Below are 18102 nucleotides of genomic sequence, written 5' to 3'. Positions count from 1 at the left end.
TTCAGGGAACCAGACACAATAAGAATTCCAGAGAACAACATAGAGCACACAGAGGTGTCTAGAAATGAAGTGGAAAAAATGCTCAAGGAGCTAAATAAGAACAAAGCAGTTGGTCCAGATGGAGTTTCACCATGGGTTCTGAGGTAATGTGCACCTGAGCTCAGCATTCCACTTAAACTGATTTTTCAGGCATCCCTGTTTACAGGAGTTGTAGCTGATGTGTGGAAAAAGGCTAACATAGTTCCTATTCTACAAAAGTGGAAGCAGGGAAGACCCCCATAATTATAGACCTGGATCATTGACAAGTGTAATAGGCAAAATATTGGAAAAAATAATTAAAACTAAATGGGTAGAACACCTGGAGAGAAATGATATAATATCAGACAGACAGTATGGTTTTCGATCTGGAAGATCCTGTGTATCAAATTTACTCAGTTTCTATGATCGAGCAACAGAGATATTACAGGAAAGAGATGGTTGGGTTGACTGCATCTATCTGGACCTAAAAAAAGCTTTCGACAGAGTTCCACATAAGAGGTTGTTCTGGAAACTGGAAAATATTGGAGGGGTGACAAGTAAATTTCTAACATGGATGAAAAATTTTCTGACTGATAGAAAAATGAGGGCAGTAATCAGAGGCAATGTATCGGACTGGAGAAATGTCACAAGTGGAGTACCACAGGGTTCAGTTCTTGCACCAGTGATGTTTATTGTGTACATAAATGATCTACCAGTTGGTATACAGAATTATATGAACATGTTTGCTGATGATGCTAAGATAATAGGAAGGATAAGAAACTTAGATGATTGTCATGCCCTTCAAGATGACCTGGACAAAATAAGTATATGGAGCACCACTTGGCAAATGGAATTTAATGTTAATAAATGCCATGTTATGGAATGTGGAGTAGGAGAACATAGACCCCACACAACGTATATATTATGTGAGAAATCTTTAAAAAATTCTGATAAAGAAAGAGATCTAGGGGTGGTTCTAGATAGAAAACTATCACCTGAGGACCACATAAAGAATATTGTGCAAGGAGCCCATGCCACGATTTCTAACTTTAGAATTGCTTTTAAATACATGGATGGTGATATACTAAAGAAATTGTTTATGACTTTTGTTAGGTCAAAGCTAGAGTATGCAGTGGTTGTGTGGATCCCATATCTTAAGAAGCACATCAACAAACTGGAAAAGGTGCAAAGACATGCTACTATGTGGCTCCCAGAACTGAAGGGCAAGAGCTACGAGGAGAGGTTAGCGGCATTAAATATGCCAAAACTAGAAGACAGAAGAAAAAGGTGATATGATCACTACATACAAAATAGTAACAGGAATTGATTAAATCGATAGGGAAGATTTCCTGAGACCTGGAACTTTAAAAACAAGAGGTCATAGATTTAAACTAGCTAAACACAGATGCCGAAGAAATATAAGAAAATTTACTTTCGCAAACAGAGTGGTAGACGGTTGGAACAAGTTAGGTGAGAAGGTGGTGGAGGCTAAGATCGTCAGTAGTTTCAAAGCGTTATATGACAGTGCTGGGAAGACGGGACACCACGAGCATAGCTCTCATCCTGTAACTACACTTAGGTAATTACCAGTCTGCGTAACCTCCTGCGCCAGCTAGCTAACCCCAGTTCAAGAGGCTGTTGTGTTGCTGACAGTTGATTGACTCTGGTTCCATCCTTTTGAGCAGTGTTGCATAGAGGCGGTGTTTTACTGTGTGGTTGTGTGCGAGCCAGGAGTAAATAAGAGTACTGGGGCTGCATGCACCTTGGGTAGGAGATAGTATTGTATCTGGCTGGGGCACAAAGTACAGTACTGTGCATCTGTCTGATATACGCATAGCGACTGGTTCTGTTCTCCTGGAGATGATGTGCTTTTGCGTTTTTTTTGTTTTGTTTTGTTTCGCCTGGTGGGGAGGTCTGCCTGGTGTGGCTATAGGACCCCTTATATGATTTTGGTGGCCCTCCACTAGGTCCCCATGATTGCACATGTCACAGGGGTTCAGCTTTTAGTTTTGTTTGCTTGTTAGCTCTTGAATAACCGGTTAGCAGTACCTTGTCTGGGCCTCCCTTTGCAATCAGCCTAAGGGGCTTATTGGTCTCACGGAGGAGACCCTTAGAGTCCCATCTCGCTTTGTGCATGTTTGAAGGTTGCTCTGTCCCCTTGTCTCGGGTGACACTCACTGTCTTTGCCTCAGCCTTGCTGCCTGGTGGGTCAATGACACCTTTGACCCATAGTCCTACAAGTAGTGTTCCTAGCTTGTACTCCAATTCGCCCAGTCCACCGATATTGATATTTGGGTGCAGGCAGCTTCAGCTTTGCATGCGAGGTTTAGGTTGCTGCAATGCGCTAGGTTGGCTGCCTTTCTGGATGCCTCGCGGCTGTCTCCACTTTGGTTATGTAGACACAGACTTGAGGGTGTTAGTCACATCGACTTTGGTTTCATCTATGCCCCCTTGTCCTTCCCCTGCTGTGGTTCTTCCTGCTCCTACAGCTTAGTGTCATCTGTACTTTTGGTAACACAGATGTAATGGTGGCAACGATATAAGCAGCACCAAGAGGATTAAGTTGACAGTTACTGGGTAACCGAGGTAGAGGCTAAGACTTCTGGGCCCAGAATTGGGAATGAGTGAACAGGTGGTGATGCCCTTAGCAACACACTGTGTGATGACTGAGGAGAGCCAACATCTATGTCAAGTTGTGAAAGTCGGTGCAGTACTGCATGCGAGCATGCACACAGCAAGTACTGTACAGTGTATATTTGTACTGTAAACTGGAATATTGACAAGAACCACCAGACTAAGTAATGTGTAATGAGAAGTCATAGTGAATTACAAATTACAGTACAGTATTGATTAATATAAATAATAAAATAAATAAATGTTTATTTAGGTAAGGTACATACAAGAGATTTTACAAAGATTGATGGAATTATAGATAGAGCTAGTACATAAAATGCCTAAAGCCACTATTACGCAAAACATTTCGGGCATGAAAAACATTAATGACTAAATCATAATACTGATTGAGTATAAAGAATAAAATGTGTTGAGAACAAATAAAAATAGAGATAAAAAAGGGGGGAACATGGCTGAAAAAGCAGCACAAATACAATTACAAGTTTTTATTACTTAAATTACCATTAAGTTTATATTACTTTAGAATTTTTATTCTACTTTTTCTTTGTAACCCAGGTTGCCTAGCCCAACCACCATTGCTCCATTGTGCTCTTTGCTTAGCCTGTGCAATTTTGATCACTAGTGCAAATAATTACCTAGTGTACCTAAAAGTACTCTTAAGCAATCTACCTCATTTATGTGTATAGTTTTATATATATATATATATATATATATATATATATATATATATATATATATATATATATATTATATATATATATATATATATATATATATATATATTATATTCCATAGCTAGTTCTTTTATCATTGTCTTTCTGGGGGGAGCCCCGTCGGCTCCCCGGAGCTATCCCAGGCTGATATGCTAATGTCAGACTTTGGCATCAGTCATGTGTATGGAGTTCTTAGGCCTACCGGGGACCACGGCCAGAACCGGGCCCCCTCAGAGAGGCAAGGGGAGCAATGGCCTATAGAAGCCCCCGTGTAGTTGGAAGCATTCTATGTCTGCCATCGACCGGAACAGGCACCCAGAAAGGTAAGCGCCCCAAAACAAACCCCTATTCTGGTTAAAATTGCTACCTAATACCGAACTAGTGGATAGAACTCCCCAACCGAAAACAAGCAAATTAGTGTGACGTCACACACTGCCGCGCCGCTGTCTGCGCAGCTCCACCCTCCCCGGGAGGGGGAAGGGGGAGCCCCAGACCCCCCGCGCCGGCTACCCACACCTCAGTTCTTGAGGCTGATGCTATAGGCGATGGTCGTGTGCTCTGGCTCCGGTGTCGCTACTGCACTGTGCTTTGAGTGTGGTGTTAGTTTTGTGGGTGCGGGAGCCAGGAGTTATCTTCAGTACTTGGGCTGCATGCGCCTAGGGCTGCCTTCCCTAGGTGCCCTGTAAGTACTGCCCTTGGGGCTTGGGGCCGCCTTCCACAGGCTCCTCGGGGTCTGCCTCTGCTGGTCCGTTTTACCTTTCGGTTTTTCGGCCGCCTGTTGGGCTCTTGGGTGTTCTGTTCTCCCTTGTTACCGGCAGGTAAGAGGCAGTTTGCACTGGTAGGGGCGCAGGGTGCTGCTCAGCTTGTAGTTCCCGACATCGCGGCCGGCTCTGTTCCTTGTGGTTCGCTGTCCTCTTGCGGGGTTTTGTTTTTCTTTTTGTTTTTGCCTGGTGGGGGGTTCTGTCATTTTATTCAGTTTGTTTTTGCCCTTCCACTGTTCTCCTCGGTGGCGCCCCCTGCTAGGTCCCCGTGAGTGTACACGTCCCTGGGGTTAAGCTTTAGAAGTTTGCTTGGTAGTTTTGGGCGCCGGTTTGCAGCACCCTGCCTGGGACTACCTGAGCGCGAGTCCTCTTAAAGTAAACGCTCAGGACCCTGGGAATCCCCTAGGGGGCGCGTGGGTCCGATGGATGTGACCCCGGAGTCCCCACTCGCTGTGTGCGAGTTTGAGGGTTGCTCGGTCCCCTTGTCTCAGGGTGACCCTCATTGTTTTTGCCTCTGCCACGCTGCCTGTTGGGTCGGTGATACTTTCGACCCTGAGTCCTGTGAGTGTTGCTGCTTGCTTGTGACTCAATTTACCCAGTCCTCTGATGATTCTATTCGGGTACGGGCGGCACGTGCGTTGCAGTCTAGGTTTCGTCTGTTGCAACGCGCTCGGTTGGTTGCTTCCCCGGATGCCCCGGGGCTGCCCCGCTTTGCTTTTCGAGACCCGGACTTGGGGGTGGGGGTCGCTTCGATCCTGGTTCCGTCCGCACCTCCTCGTCCTTCCCCTTCTGTTCGTTCTGGTCCCCCGCCCCTGCTTCCGGCCCCGAAGCGTCTGAGGGTTTCGGGGTCGGAGCAGGGGTTACTTGATCTCGAGACTCGGGCAGCTTCGGGGGTTGCCCCTTCCGGGGGGGCGGCAGAGGCATTCGAGTCTTGTCTCCCGGCCGAAGCTTCAGGGTCTGACCAGTGGGCCCCCCTTCCTCCAGCTTTTCCGGCTGCTCCGTCCTTGTCTTGTGGGGTCGGGGCTTGGGGAGAGGACTCGGCCTCGGGTCCTGTGGTGACGGACCTCGAGGCTGGGGAGGGGCTGACTTGGGGGCCTTGGGCCCCGCTGGACCCCGCCTGGGTTTTTCTTCCCACTGAGCGGGGCTTATTGTTACAAGGAGTGGGGTTTTCTTTCCCCCCCTCTGCGTACGAGTTGGATTTGGTGTCGGCCCCTCCCCGGGTACGGTTCCGTGTTCTCCCGGGTACGTCGGTTCCGTCCTTCCGGAGGTTTTCGGCTTATCGCATCCAACCTGGTGTGGTGCGAGCGGCCTTTGCAGCTTACCTCCTGCGTGACCCGGATTATGCCTCGGAAATGGATCCGTCCACGTTCAGGTTTGGGACTTCGTTCCCTTTCTGGCTCCGTTACGAGGTTCCGGAGTCGTCCTGGCTAGCAGACTGCCCCTTGTTTGGTCTGGATTCCTGGCATTCCTTCTGTCGTTCCCGCACGCTGGAGTGGCGGGAAGCTTCCACGGTGCTTCAGGTTTTCCTGGGGGGTGAACTTGAGTACCTGAATGAGTGCTTGTTTGCCCCTGCCCTTCCCCGCGATGTGGGCGTTATTCAGCTCCATGTGCAGGTTCCCTCCCTTTCGGCGGCGCTCGTGGCGGAGGACTTGCGCGCTCGGGGCCTTTTGTGTTCGGCCTTGCGGTTCTTTTCCCTCCTGGAGCTGTCTTCGGATTGGCTCGTGGAGGATGTGGGGACGCTTGGGTCCGTCCCGGGGTCCGGCACCTTGTCCTCGGCTGCGCGTTCGTCGGCTGCCTTGTTGAAGCTGTTCACGCCGATTTTGCGGGATGCGGTTTCCCTGTTCTATGCTTCCCGTCTCGCGTGTCGGCAGGCGGTGCTGGGTTCCTCCGTGGAATCTGCTTGGGCTCTGGCTCTTAGGCGTTCTTCACCTTTTTGTCCTCTCCTGTTTGGGGAGTCGGCCGTGGCGCAGTTTATTCAGGCTGCGTCGGCGGCTTGTCGTCCGATGTCGGACTTGTTGGTTTTCCGGGGGTCCCGGGGTGGGTCTTCCCGGAAAGGTCGTGCCAGGGCTCGGGGTTCCTCTCGTCGTGGTAGGCCTCTGGTGTCAGGTTTGGGGTTGGCTCCTCCTGCGGACCCTCCCTCGTCTGGTCGGCGCGGTGTTCGTGCTGTGCGGGGTTCTGGGTCTCGTAAGGGTCGCCGGCCCTTTCGCGGTTTGCCCCTTTGACGGGGCGATGGGGGGGCGGCTTGCGCTGTTCGCCCGCGCCTGGTCCCACGATTCGTGGGCCTTTCGGGTCGTGTCTCGCGGCCTGCGGTGGCGTTGGGTGGCCCCTCCCCCCTTTGGGGGGTCGGGGCTGGCGGGGCAGGCTTCTTCCCCTGCGCTCTGTCGAGTCGTCTTGGAGTGGGTGCGCTTGGGCGTCGTCGAAACGACGTCGTCCCTCAGATGGGTTTCCTGTCTGTTTCCGGTTCCGAAACGGGACTGCGCAGACCTGCGGTTCATTCTGGACTTGTCCCGTCTGAACCCCTGGGTTCATTGCCCCTCCTTTCGGATGACTACGCTGTCTCAGGTTCGGCTCCTCTTGGAGCCGGGTGCTTGGATGGTGTCCCTGGACCTCCGGGACGCTTATTGGCATGTCCCGATTCATCCGCGGTTCAGGGACTGGCTCGGTTTTGTAGTGGGGCGTCTGAGTTACCGCTTTCGTTGTTTCCCGTTCGGGTTGAACCTGGCACCTCGCGTGTTCACACGCCTTACACGGGTTGTGGTGGCTCGTTTGCGTCTCCTAGGTGTTCGGGTGTTGGCCTACCTCGACGACTGGCTGGTTTGGGCTCCCAGCCAGTCAGCTTGCTTGCTAGCCAGGGATTTGGTTCTTTCCCAGCTCGCCGGGTTCGGGTTCTTGGTGAACTGGAGGAAGTCCCATCTGGTTCCCTCTCAGGTTCGGACTTGGCTGGGTCTCGTGTGGGTCTCTCGGACCGCCTCCTTGTCTCTCCCTCCGGAGTCTCTCCTGCGGCTGCGGTCCCGCCTTCGTCTGTTTCTGGAGGGCCCTCGGGTCACCCGGCGGTTGCTCGAGGGGCTGTGCGGGAGCCTGAACTTCGCGATGGTGGTCTACCCGCCGGGTCGGGTTTGGCTTCGACGGCTGTTCTGGTTCCTTCGGGGTTCCCCCTTCCGCCTCTCTCGCGATCGCAGAGTTCGACCCCCGGGGGACTTGCGTCGGTTGCTGCGTCACCGGCTTCCTCTTCGGGTTTTTCGGGGTTCAGTGCCTTGGCGCCTACCCGAGCCCTCGCTCGATGTGTACACGGATGCGTCGTCTCTCGGCTGGGGTTTTGTGACCAATGCTCACCAGGCCGGCCAGGGGCGTTGGGATCCGTCCTTCCGTCGAGCTCACAGTACGGTGCGGGAGTTCGCGGCAGTGTGGTTTGCTCTGGGGAGGATTCGGGTGGCCCGCGGATCGACGATTCGGCTCCAATCGGACTGCTCTCCGGTGGTTCATTGCCTGAACCGCGGGGGTTCGATGCGGTCCTTGTCTCTTTGGGGTTGGTTGCTTCGGGTGACTCGTCTGCTGAGTTCTCGGGGTTTGGCTCTCCTGGCGGTTCACATACGGGGCGTGTCCAACGTCTTGGCCGACGCCCTGTCTCGCTTCGTTCCCCTCTCCACGGAGTGGACAGTCGACGACGAGTCCTTCCGTTGGCTTTGCCAGACGTTCGGGCGCCCCGAGGTGGACCTCTTCGCGTCGGCGTGGTCGCGGCGTCCCTCTTTTTCTGTCTGTGGGTAGTTAGCCCCGGGGAGCCGACGGGGCTCCCCCCAGAAAACCAGCGTTGAATGTAATGAAACGCCATTTTCTGGGTGAGTCCCGGAGGCTCCCCGGCATCCCTCCCTCCCTCCGGTCGGCGGTTTTTCGCGTTTTTGACATCCAGTCTCAAGAACTGAGGTGTGGGTAGCCGGCGCGGGGGGTCTGGGGCTCCCCCTTCCCCCTCCCGGGGAGGGGGGAGCTGCGCAGACAGCGGCGCGGCAGTGTGTGACGTCACACTAATTTGCTTGTTTTCGGTTGGGGAGTTCTATCCACTAGTTCGGTATTAGGTAGCAATTTTAACCAGAATAGGGGTTTGTTTTGGGGCGCTTACCTTTCTGGGTGCCTGTTCCGGTCGATGGCAGACATAGAATGCTTCCAACTACACGGGGGCTTCTATAGGCCATTGCTCCCCTTGCCTCTCTGAGGGGGCCCGGTTCTGGCCGTGGTCCCCGGTAGGCCTAAGAACTCCATACACATGACTGATGCCAAAGTCTGACATTAGCATATCAGCCTGGGATAGCTCCGGGAAGCCTCCGGGACTCGCCCAGAAAATGGCGTTTCATTACATTCAACGCTGGTTTTTTTATATATTTAGAATGTGTCCCTGGAAATTCAGCTTGTGGTCGATGAGATCGCCAAGGAATTTGCCATCTAATTTGTTACAAATTTGGGTATTGTTTATTTTGAGATTTATTTGATTAGAGGATTTATTGCCAAACAGAATATAGAAAGTTTTGTCAATGTTAAGGGTGAGTTTGTTGGCAGTTAGCCAAAGATGGACTTTATTTAGCTCAGTATTTACTGTGGCATTTAGAGCAAGGGGGGTCAGGACTGGAGTAAATGAAGGTTGTGTCGTCAGCAAATAGAATTGGTTTGAGGTGTTGGGAGGCATTTGGAAGGTCATTAATGTAGATGAGAAAGAGGAGAGGGCCAAGTATGCTGCCCTGAGGAACATCAATGTTGATGGGTAGGGTGGGAGAAATTGAATTATTCACAGAAACATACTGGAGCCTGTCAGTAAGGTAGGATTTGAGGTATTGCAGGGAGTGTCCTCTAACTCCATAATGATGTAATTTAAGTAGGTGGTTTTGGTGGTTGGCAGTGTCAATAGCGTTACGCATTATAGTTATTAACATTGATGTGATGTCATACAGAACAACAGTGATACAGGTAACAAACTACAAAGTATAGTGAACTCATTTGTGTGAAATAGGGGATAATATTGATAAAAAAAGTACTGTACATTAACAAATTTCTTAGTTTTAAAAGTGATAAATTTGGACAAGGTTACAGTGGTTATTATTATTTACCCGAGGGCCAATACACTGGCATTGATGGAGACAGGAAGCCGGCAGCTTGTTACCTTACATTGTTCTTGAGGATTTTTCAACTGAATTTTGAACTGAAGAAATGTCTTGGCATCACAACACCAGAAATAATCATCTCTTTGATATCCCCCAGTGTCAAACTTAATCTGTGTAAACACTATGCAAATAAAGGGACCTAGTATATGGAACTCACTCCCTACTGAATTGAAAAGCTGTCCAACTTTTGTCTTATTCAAAAACAAAACCAAAAAGTACCTAATTTCATCTTTATAGTTTCCTATCTAGTGATTGAAACTTGCACTGTATCTAGTGCTACCCAATCCCCCAATCACTGATATCTGAACATTGTACATAGTTTTCATCACAGTCAGGCTCTTCTGTAATACTATCATGACTAAATAATACCAGTGACATATATTTTGACATTTTTAGGCGATGCTGTGGTCACAAGCTGAACAGCAGTGCTGTTAGCTCATGCTGCATGCACCAACCTTGGTGGCTCACTCAGTACTGAGGCCCGCACACCTGGGAATGTTGGCCACAATTTAAAAAATAATGGCATCTGTTTAGGAGAGCCCTGAGGAAGCTGATGTGAACCCCGTGTAGCCGTGGGAGTTTTGAATGGTACGCTAAACCTATGAGTATCCTCTCATTATATTATGCTCTAATCTATCCCTATCTAAATTATGGTATCTGTGCTTGGGGTCTACCACTGCAAACCACCTCAAGCCCATCATCACCCAGCAAAAATCTGCCATCAGAATAATAATAATTTCTGCTTTCAGACAACACTCGGCTCCCTTGTTTAAATCCCTTAACATGCTAAATATTAACTCCCTCTACACATTCTCTTGTGTCAACTACATTTACAAAACCCTGTTCTTAAATGCAAATCCTGCTCTGAAACTCTCCCTGGACAGATGTAATAGGACCCATTATCATCACACTAGAAATAAATATCTCTTTGATATCCCCAGGGTCAAACTTAATCTGTGTAAACACACTATGCAAATAAAGGGACCTAGTCTATGGAACTCACTCCCTAGCGAATTGAAAAGCTGTCAAACTTTTGCCTCATTCAAAAACAAAACTAATAAGCACCTAATTTCATCTTCGTAGTTTCCTACACTGAACTTTAAATTTGCTCTGTATCTAGTGTTACCCACTTTCTTAATCTTTATGTACTTAATCCAAACAACACTATCATTGTGTTCATTGCTGTCTTCTTTTATGTGCTAGCCATATGCTGTATTGTGCCTACTAATTTTTGTTAAACTACCATTCAAGCTGTCATTGCAATCAATCTGAGCTACCTATGTGCTTTAAAATACCTACAATTTTCTCTCATCTTTTATTTTTTTCTTGCTATGTATCTGTTATCATTTTTATAAATTTTGCTAATATTTACCTACTTAAAATTTTCTTAGATTAAGGACCTGCCTGAAATGCTGCGTGTACTAGTGGCTTTAGAAGAATGTAATTACTATGCTATGTATCCTCACAATCCCAATGTACCTTCTTGTATATATATAAATAAATAAATAAATGAGAGCCCCGAGGCGCGTTGTGCACCACCCACCGAGATCATCTCATAAACCGAATGTACCTTGTATATACAATGGGGCCTCGACTTACGATGCTAATCCATTCCCAGAGACGGATCGTAAGTCGAAATATCGTAAGTCAGAGCAATTTTTCTCATAAGAAATAAAGGGATTTGAATTAATCCATTCCCCCACCCTCCAAAATATTAACATACAAATACATTTTATACTAAATACAATGTTTTTTCTAACTACAATACAGTATCTAAGTTTATCTTACCTTTATGGAGGGCTCTTGATGGCATATGGAAAATGGTGATGAGGGGAGGAGAGTTGTTACTGTTTGGAAGGGGAGTCCCCTTCCATTATCACATCAGGCAGTTTTCTCAAAACTGCCTGATGAAAACATCAGTGATGTTTTCTCTGGGGGTACTCTCTCTCCTACGTTTTGCCTGAATACCACTAGGACCTGGTTGTGGTTCAGTGCTTGTTTGTCTCGCTACAAATTTGTCAAGACATTTGTTTTTCCCTTCGTTTTAACATTTGTCTGTAATGATACATTACTTTAGCACCCATAATGTCTTTTTCTTAGCCAGTACAGGCATACCTCAGTTTACGAGTTTAATTGGTTCCTGGAGACGCCTCGTATTCCGAAAACTCGCATTCCGAAGCTAATTTCCCCATAAGAAATAAAGGGAAATGAATTAATCCGTTCCTGACTACCCCAAAAACCCCACATCAAACTAAATTTTTATACCTAATTTACCTAATTCATCTAAATAAACCTACAAAACTATGTTCCAGTTATTACTTACCTTGCTGTCGAGTGCTGTAGGCGTATGGAAGATGGTGAGGAGGGGGGAGGAGGAGAGGAGTTACTGTTTGGAAGGGGAGTCCCCTTCCATAATCACATCAGGCAGTGAGGACCTTTCTGGTGTGCTCTCCCTGGGACGTTTTATCTGAGTGCCACTAGGTCCTGGTTGAGGCTCACTGCTCGATTTCCTCACCACAAATCTGTCCATGGAAGCTTGCTTTGCCCTTCTTCGCAAGCTCTCTGTAGTAAGGCATCACATTGTCATTGAAAAGATTAAGACAACGGCCTACTACAGCTTTCTCTGGGTGAGTCTGTTCAACAGTTGTTTGAATCTCTTCCCACATCTGACACACCTTCTTAATTACTGCAGAAGGGACATTCGCTGGTGCTGCTGCCACCTCCTCCTCCACTGCAGAATCATTCGCTGCTGCGTTGACTTGCTGTTCCTGTTGAAGGGCTAGGAGTTCTTCGGTGGTCAGTTCTTCGTTGTGTTCTTCCACCAACTCCTCCACATCATCACCATCCAATTCCAAGCCCATTTGCTGGCCTAGACTAACAATTTCCTCAACAATAGGCGCATCATTTATAGGCTCAAACCCCTCAAAGTCTAGTTCTCTCACACATTCAGGCCACAATTTTCTCCAGCCAGAGATCAGGGTTCTTTGAGTCACTTCTTGCCAGGCTTTGTCAACGAGTTTTAAAGCACTACAAATGTTAAAATGCTCTCTCCAGAACTCTTTGAGGGTGAGGTTTGTGGCTTCAGTCACTTCAAAACATTTCCGGAAAAGTGCCCTTTCATAAAGTTTCTTAAAATTCGCTATGATTTTTCTGGTCCATAGGCTGAATTAGAGGAGTGGTGTTAGGAGGAAGGAATTTAACTGTGAGGAATTTATTGTATCTAGGCAACAAATCATCTTCCAAGCCTGGAGGATGAGCAGGAGCATTTTCAAGGAGAAGCACGGCTTTGAGTGGCAATTGTTTCTCCTGCAGATATTTTTCTATGGCAGGGCACAGCACTTCATTCACCCACTCCGAAAAAATAAGCCTAGTCACCCATGCTTTTTTATTAGACTTCCACATCACACACAAATGGGTTTTCTGCACTTTATACTGTTTGAAAACCCTTGGATTTTCAGAATGATACACTAGCAAGGGTTTAATTTTCAAATCGCCACTCGCATTTGAACACAGCACAAGCGTAAACCCATCTTTCATAGGCTTGTGTCCAGGCAAGGATTTTTCCTCCTTGGTAATGTATGTCCTCTTAGGCATTCTTTTCCAAAACAGTCCTGTTTCGTCACAATTAAACACTTGTTGCGGTAGGTATCCCTCAGCCTCTGCAAACTCTTTAGATTCGTCAATAAATCGTCCAGCGGCTGGTTTGTCTGAGCTGGCTGCCTCCCTATACCTTGTAACACAATGGATACCACTTCTCCTTATAAATTTTTCAAACCAGCCCCTGCTTGCCTTAAACTCTTTCGTATCTGCATCACTCGTTGCAGGAATATTCTTTAGAAGGTCTTCGTGCAACACCCTGGCTTTCTCACAAATAATGGCCTCCGAAACACTATCACCCCTCAACTCCTTGTCGTGTATCCAAATTAATAACAACTTTTCCACTTCTTCAAGTATTTGTGGTCTTTGTGCCGTTAATGTTCTTACTCCTTTTGCCACTTTAGCACCCATAATCTCATTTTTCTTCTTAAGTATAGTGCATATTGTTGATGTGACTTTGTTGTACTGCCTACAAAGTTCAACAACACGTGTACCGTTCTCATGCTTCCGAATGATCTCTTGTTTCTCCTCTATTGTCATCCTCACATGAGCTTTCTGGCCTTTATCCTTACCACTGGCTTTCTTGGGACCCATGGTGAGATATATAATAACAAATTGTATAGACAAATCACCAAAAATCCAACAAAACACTGAAAATCCGCAAGAAGAATTGAAGTGGGGGTAGTCACTGAGCGCGAGACAATGGTAAACTGAGGGGCGGCGGGGCAGAGGGGCGACGATCGCCGAACCACCACGCGCTAGGTTGGCCTGTACGCGTATCAACAAACTCGCGTCCCGAGGTAACCCTCGCCTTCCGAGACAAATTTTTGGAGTAAATACTGCTCGTCTTCCGAAAAACTCGCATACAGGGACACTCGCATTCCGAGGTACCACCGTATGGTGGATATCGTTGACTGAGATTTCTTGTACTGCCTAGGCAGTCCAACAACCCGCACACCATCTTCATATTTACGAATGATCTCTTGTTTCTGCTCTATGGTCATCCTTACATTGGATCTCATATGTTGAGCCTTACCACTGACTTTCCGGGGACTCATGGCATGATATATAATAATTAATGTTCAAAATGCAAAAAATCACCACAAAAGAGAAATTTCTTATAGGCGCGATCATCACTAAGCGGGCAGCTGTAGTAAACTGAGGCAAGTCGGCCGCGTGACCAGGAACCACATGCTCGGTCGACCCGAACGTGTGCCAACAAATATCATAAGTCGACGACACCATCGGATGTCAAGTCGCATTTTTTGATGAAATTTACATCGTAACTCAAAATTATCGTAAGTAGGGGCAATCGTAAGTCGAGGTGCCACTGTAGTAAGTATATAAAAATAGGTGCATATTTGAATGGAACGTTGTCAAAATTTCAAGGAAAGGTGAAGAACTTTCGGAGATTACACCATGTGTTGCTCTTAAGTTCAACAGATGGCGTGTTTTTCAAAATAAGCGTATTTTTTCTTGTCACAGGTGAGGCATGTATATAGTAGGCATATAAAAACACGCACCTATTCAAATGCAACGTTTTGTCAAAATTTTAAAGCAATTGGTAAAGCGGTTTCGAAGATTTCCCTCACGTGAAACAGTTTTTAAAAAACGCATGATTTTTTCCCATCACAGACATGATATCAACATTGTATGTATATAAAAACCCGCTCGGATGCGAATGGAACGTTGTGTGAAAATTTCAAAGCAATCGGTGAAGAACTTTCGGAGATTAGCGATTTTGAACAAACGAACATTTACATTTTTATTTATAGATATAACAAAATAGAGCATAACATAATTACTCATTATTATTTGAGTTATTATGTATTACTCGCCAATGCTATACAGACACCAGCTGTATATCCACTTTGTGGACACTTCTTTCTTCTATTCTTCTTCTTTTGTGCATCGGACAGGTGCTGGCATCTCTTTATTTTTGCATTATCCATCCGTTCCAGTTAATAGGAGGATTTCTCTTTATCAACAAAACTTTATTTTTATTCGCTTAAAATCAATTTCTGAAAATATTTTGATAAAAGTTTCACGAAGCTGAAGCCATACAGTGGTACCTTGGAACACGAGTGTCCCTGTATGCGAGTGTTTCGGAATACGAGCCGGATTTCCTCGGAAAATGTGTTCTCGGAAGGCGAGGGTTACCTCGGAATGCGAGTTTGTTGATACACGTTCAGGCCAACCTAGAGAGAGAGATAAAAGTTATTATATATCTTGCCATGGGTCTCAAGAAGGCCATTGATAAGGTTCAACCTAAGAAAATAGCTGTGAGTAGAGGCAGTAGAGGATGTCCCTTCTTGATTAAGAAAATGTTTGAAGTATGGGAAGAACTGCAAAGTTCTGTTGAAAAAACTCGCCCAGATAAAGCTGTAGCAGGCCGTTGCATTGACCTTTTAAATGACAATGTGATGTCTTACTACAGACAAGTGTTAAAATGTAGGGAAAAAGAAGTGTCTTTAGACAGATTCTTAGTAAGACAAACAAGTCCTAGTGGTATGCAGGCAAAATGTGCCAGTGTGTGCTCACCAGTGAAGTCCTCACTGCCTGATGTGATAATGGAAGGGGACTCCCCTTCCAAACAGTAACGCCTCTCCTCCTCCCCCCTCCTCACCATCTTCCATACACCTACAGCATTCAACAGCAAGGTAAATAATAGCTTGAACATAGTTTTGTAGGTTTATTTAGATGAATTAGGTATAAAAATTTAGTTTGATGTAGGGTTTTTGGGGTAGTCGGGAACGGATTAATTCATTTCCCATTATTTCTTATGGGGAAATTAGCTTTGGAATACGAGTTTTCGGAATACGAGCCGTCTCCAGGAACGGATTAAACTCTTAAACCGAGGTACCCCTGTAAGTTGAAGATTTGGTTAACATTTTTGAGTAATTTTTACATAATTCAAATATTTTTTTAATTATACCCCCATCAATGTCGCACATCATGTAACGTTTTGTGCAGTTTAAGGGTTAACTACTCCTCCCCCCACACCTTTTATTCATTCTGTGTGCTCGCAAATAATGCACTCACATGCACCCTTGACTTTAGTTCCTGTAGGTGGTGTGTAACCAAGCTTGTGAAGTGTAAGGTAATCTTTAAAAGATTATAGGAAAAGATCAATTTATAAGGTAGTCTTGAACAGATTGCTTTGTAAGGTCCCTCACTAGAAGAGATTGTCATTCTGGAAGAGTGACTAGTGAACTAGGCATTCTGGGAATTTTTTTCAAGATGGCTGCCTCTCACTGGAGGTCCCAAGATTCCATTTCGTACACAATTTACCACTCACGAATGGGAATGAAATATTCAAAAGGCGTTTCCCACCGACCGAGTTTTCTCGGTTGGCGTAGTACAGTGGTTAAAAGTTCTTCGTGCCTCGTGCAGTTACCTTGCTTTCTCACAAATGATGGCCTCTGAAATGCTATCACCTGCTAACTCCTTGTTGTGTATCCAAATTAATAACAACTTCTCAACATCCTCAAGTGTTTGTGTTCTTTGTTTCGTGATGTTGATAAGCATTTTACCACTTCACCACTCATAATGTCCTTTTTCTTAGCAAGTACAGTGCATATCATTGACATAGATTTGTTGTACTGCCTAGTTAGTTCAACAACCCGTGTACTGTTTTCATGTTTACGAATGATGTCTTGTTTTTCCTCTATGGTCATTCTTACATGTGTTTTCAGTAATAACTACAGTGCTGTACTTTTATGTTCAAATAACCAAAAATTCGAAAAAAATAATTATTTTCAAAGAATTCAGGCGCGATCGTCAATAGGCAGCAGGCACTGGTAAACTGAGGCGCGATCGCTGTGCCACCGCGCGCTAAGTTGGCCATACGCGTATCAACAAACTTCGTTTACCGAGGCAAAGCTCGTAACCCGATTCAGATTTTTCAGAGAAATTGGGCTCGTAACCCGAAAAGTTTGTAAATAGGGGCATTCATAATGCCGAGGTGTCAGTGTATTAATCTCCTGAATTTACCATTAGTGTGTCAGCGTCCAGCAATGCTGGTGTAGTGTTACTGGATGGCTAGTAAGTTGGTAACTTGGGGTAAATGCATGAATAACTAATATTGGCAGACTTGTTCCCAAGATTCATAGGTAGCAGTAGGCTACCAGCTACATTTTGATTTGTGCTACTTCTTACATCACATTATTTAAACATGGTATTTATATAAATGAAAACAATAGTATAAACTTCTATCCATTTTCAGATAAAGAGTTCAATTCTGAACCTGGGTATGAGTACGAGGCATCTTATATGGACTGCTCTACACCAAGACTCATTGTCATATGTTTGGTAAGGTACTCCTTATGTTCATGCTTCATACGGGTGATGATATGCTGTTTGCGATGGTACGCGCCTGTCATCACTGTTTGCGGGTGATGATATGCTGAGAGTGAGGCGTCAGGTGGTGGTGCCAGCGCAGTACAGAGGCACTCAGTTGGTCCTGCGGGTCACTTGGGAGTAACCAAGACCTTAAGCCGGCTTCGGGAAAATTTTTATTGGCCAGGCATAGTCGCGGATGTAAGAAGAATCTGCAAGACGTGTTTCCCGTGCCAGAGGGCGGGGAAGAACGTCCCTGCCATCCCGAAAGCTCCTTTGGTTCCAGTTCCTGCGTTTGGCCAGGCGTTTGAACGCCTAATAATCGACGTTGTGGGACCACTACCCAGGACAAGAAGGGGAAATAATTACTTATTGACCATCATGTGTGCTTCGACGAGATTTCCAGAGGCGATCCTAGTGCGGAAGGTGACATCGAGATGCATCATGGGACACCTTCAGCGGTTCTTTGCTTGGGTAAGGAAATCCAGTCCGACTGCGGGAGTATTTTCCAGGCGAAATGGTTTAGGCAGGCTGTTGCAAGCTGGGGAATAGCCCAACTACGATCGTCACCTTATAGACCGCAATCGCAGGGAGCGACTGAGAGGTTTCCCTCCACTCTGAAGACCATTTTAAGAGTGTATTGTGCAGAACAGGAAGCAGAATGGGATGAGGCTGTCTATCCAGCCCTGTTTGCAATCAGAGATGCTATAGTTGAGTCTCTGGGATTCTCTCCATTCCAACTAGTGTTTGGGCATGAAGTAAGGAGCCCGTTATTGATGCTGAAGGAGCAGTTGACGGCGGAGAAGACGTTAGGGACAGTGGAAGAGTATGTGCAGAGATTCCATGAACGATTGAAAACGGCGAAGGAACTGGCTGCTGATCACCTGAAGACAG

The 18102-nt window shown here is 46.3% G+C and overlaps 1 protein-coding gene across 1 annotated transcript in view; it reads left to right on the top strand.

Annotated features, from left to right (window-relative positions):
- The window catches only part of LOC138367896 (uncharacterized), a 102341-nt gene extending 85001 nt beyond the window's left edge, over positions 1–17340 (top strand). The window contains exon 4 of the mRNA XM_069330135.1: positions 17096–17340. Within this exon, the coding sequence (XP_069186236.1) occupies positions 17096–17268 (173 nt within the window). The 3' untranslated portion in view covers positions 17269–17340. The remainder of the gene's footprint in view (positions 1–17095) is intronic.
- The last annotated feature ends 762 nt before the right edge of the window (positions 17341–18102 follow it).

Source organism: Procambarus clarkii, chromosome 3 (genome assembly GCF_040958095.1).
Source record: "Procambarus clarkii isolate CNS0578487 chromosome 3, FALCON_Pclarkii_2.0, whole genome shotgun sequence".
NCBI lineage: Eukaryota > Metazoa > Arthropoda > Malacostraca > Decapoda > Cambaridae > Procambarus > Procambarus clarkii.
This window is presented reverse-complemented; position numbering and strand designations above follow the sequence as displayed.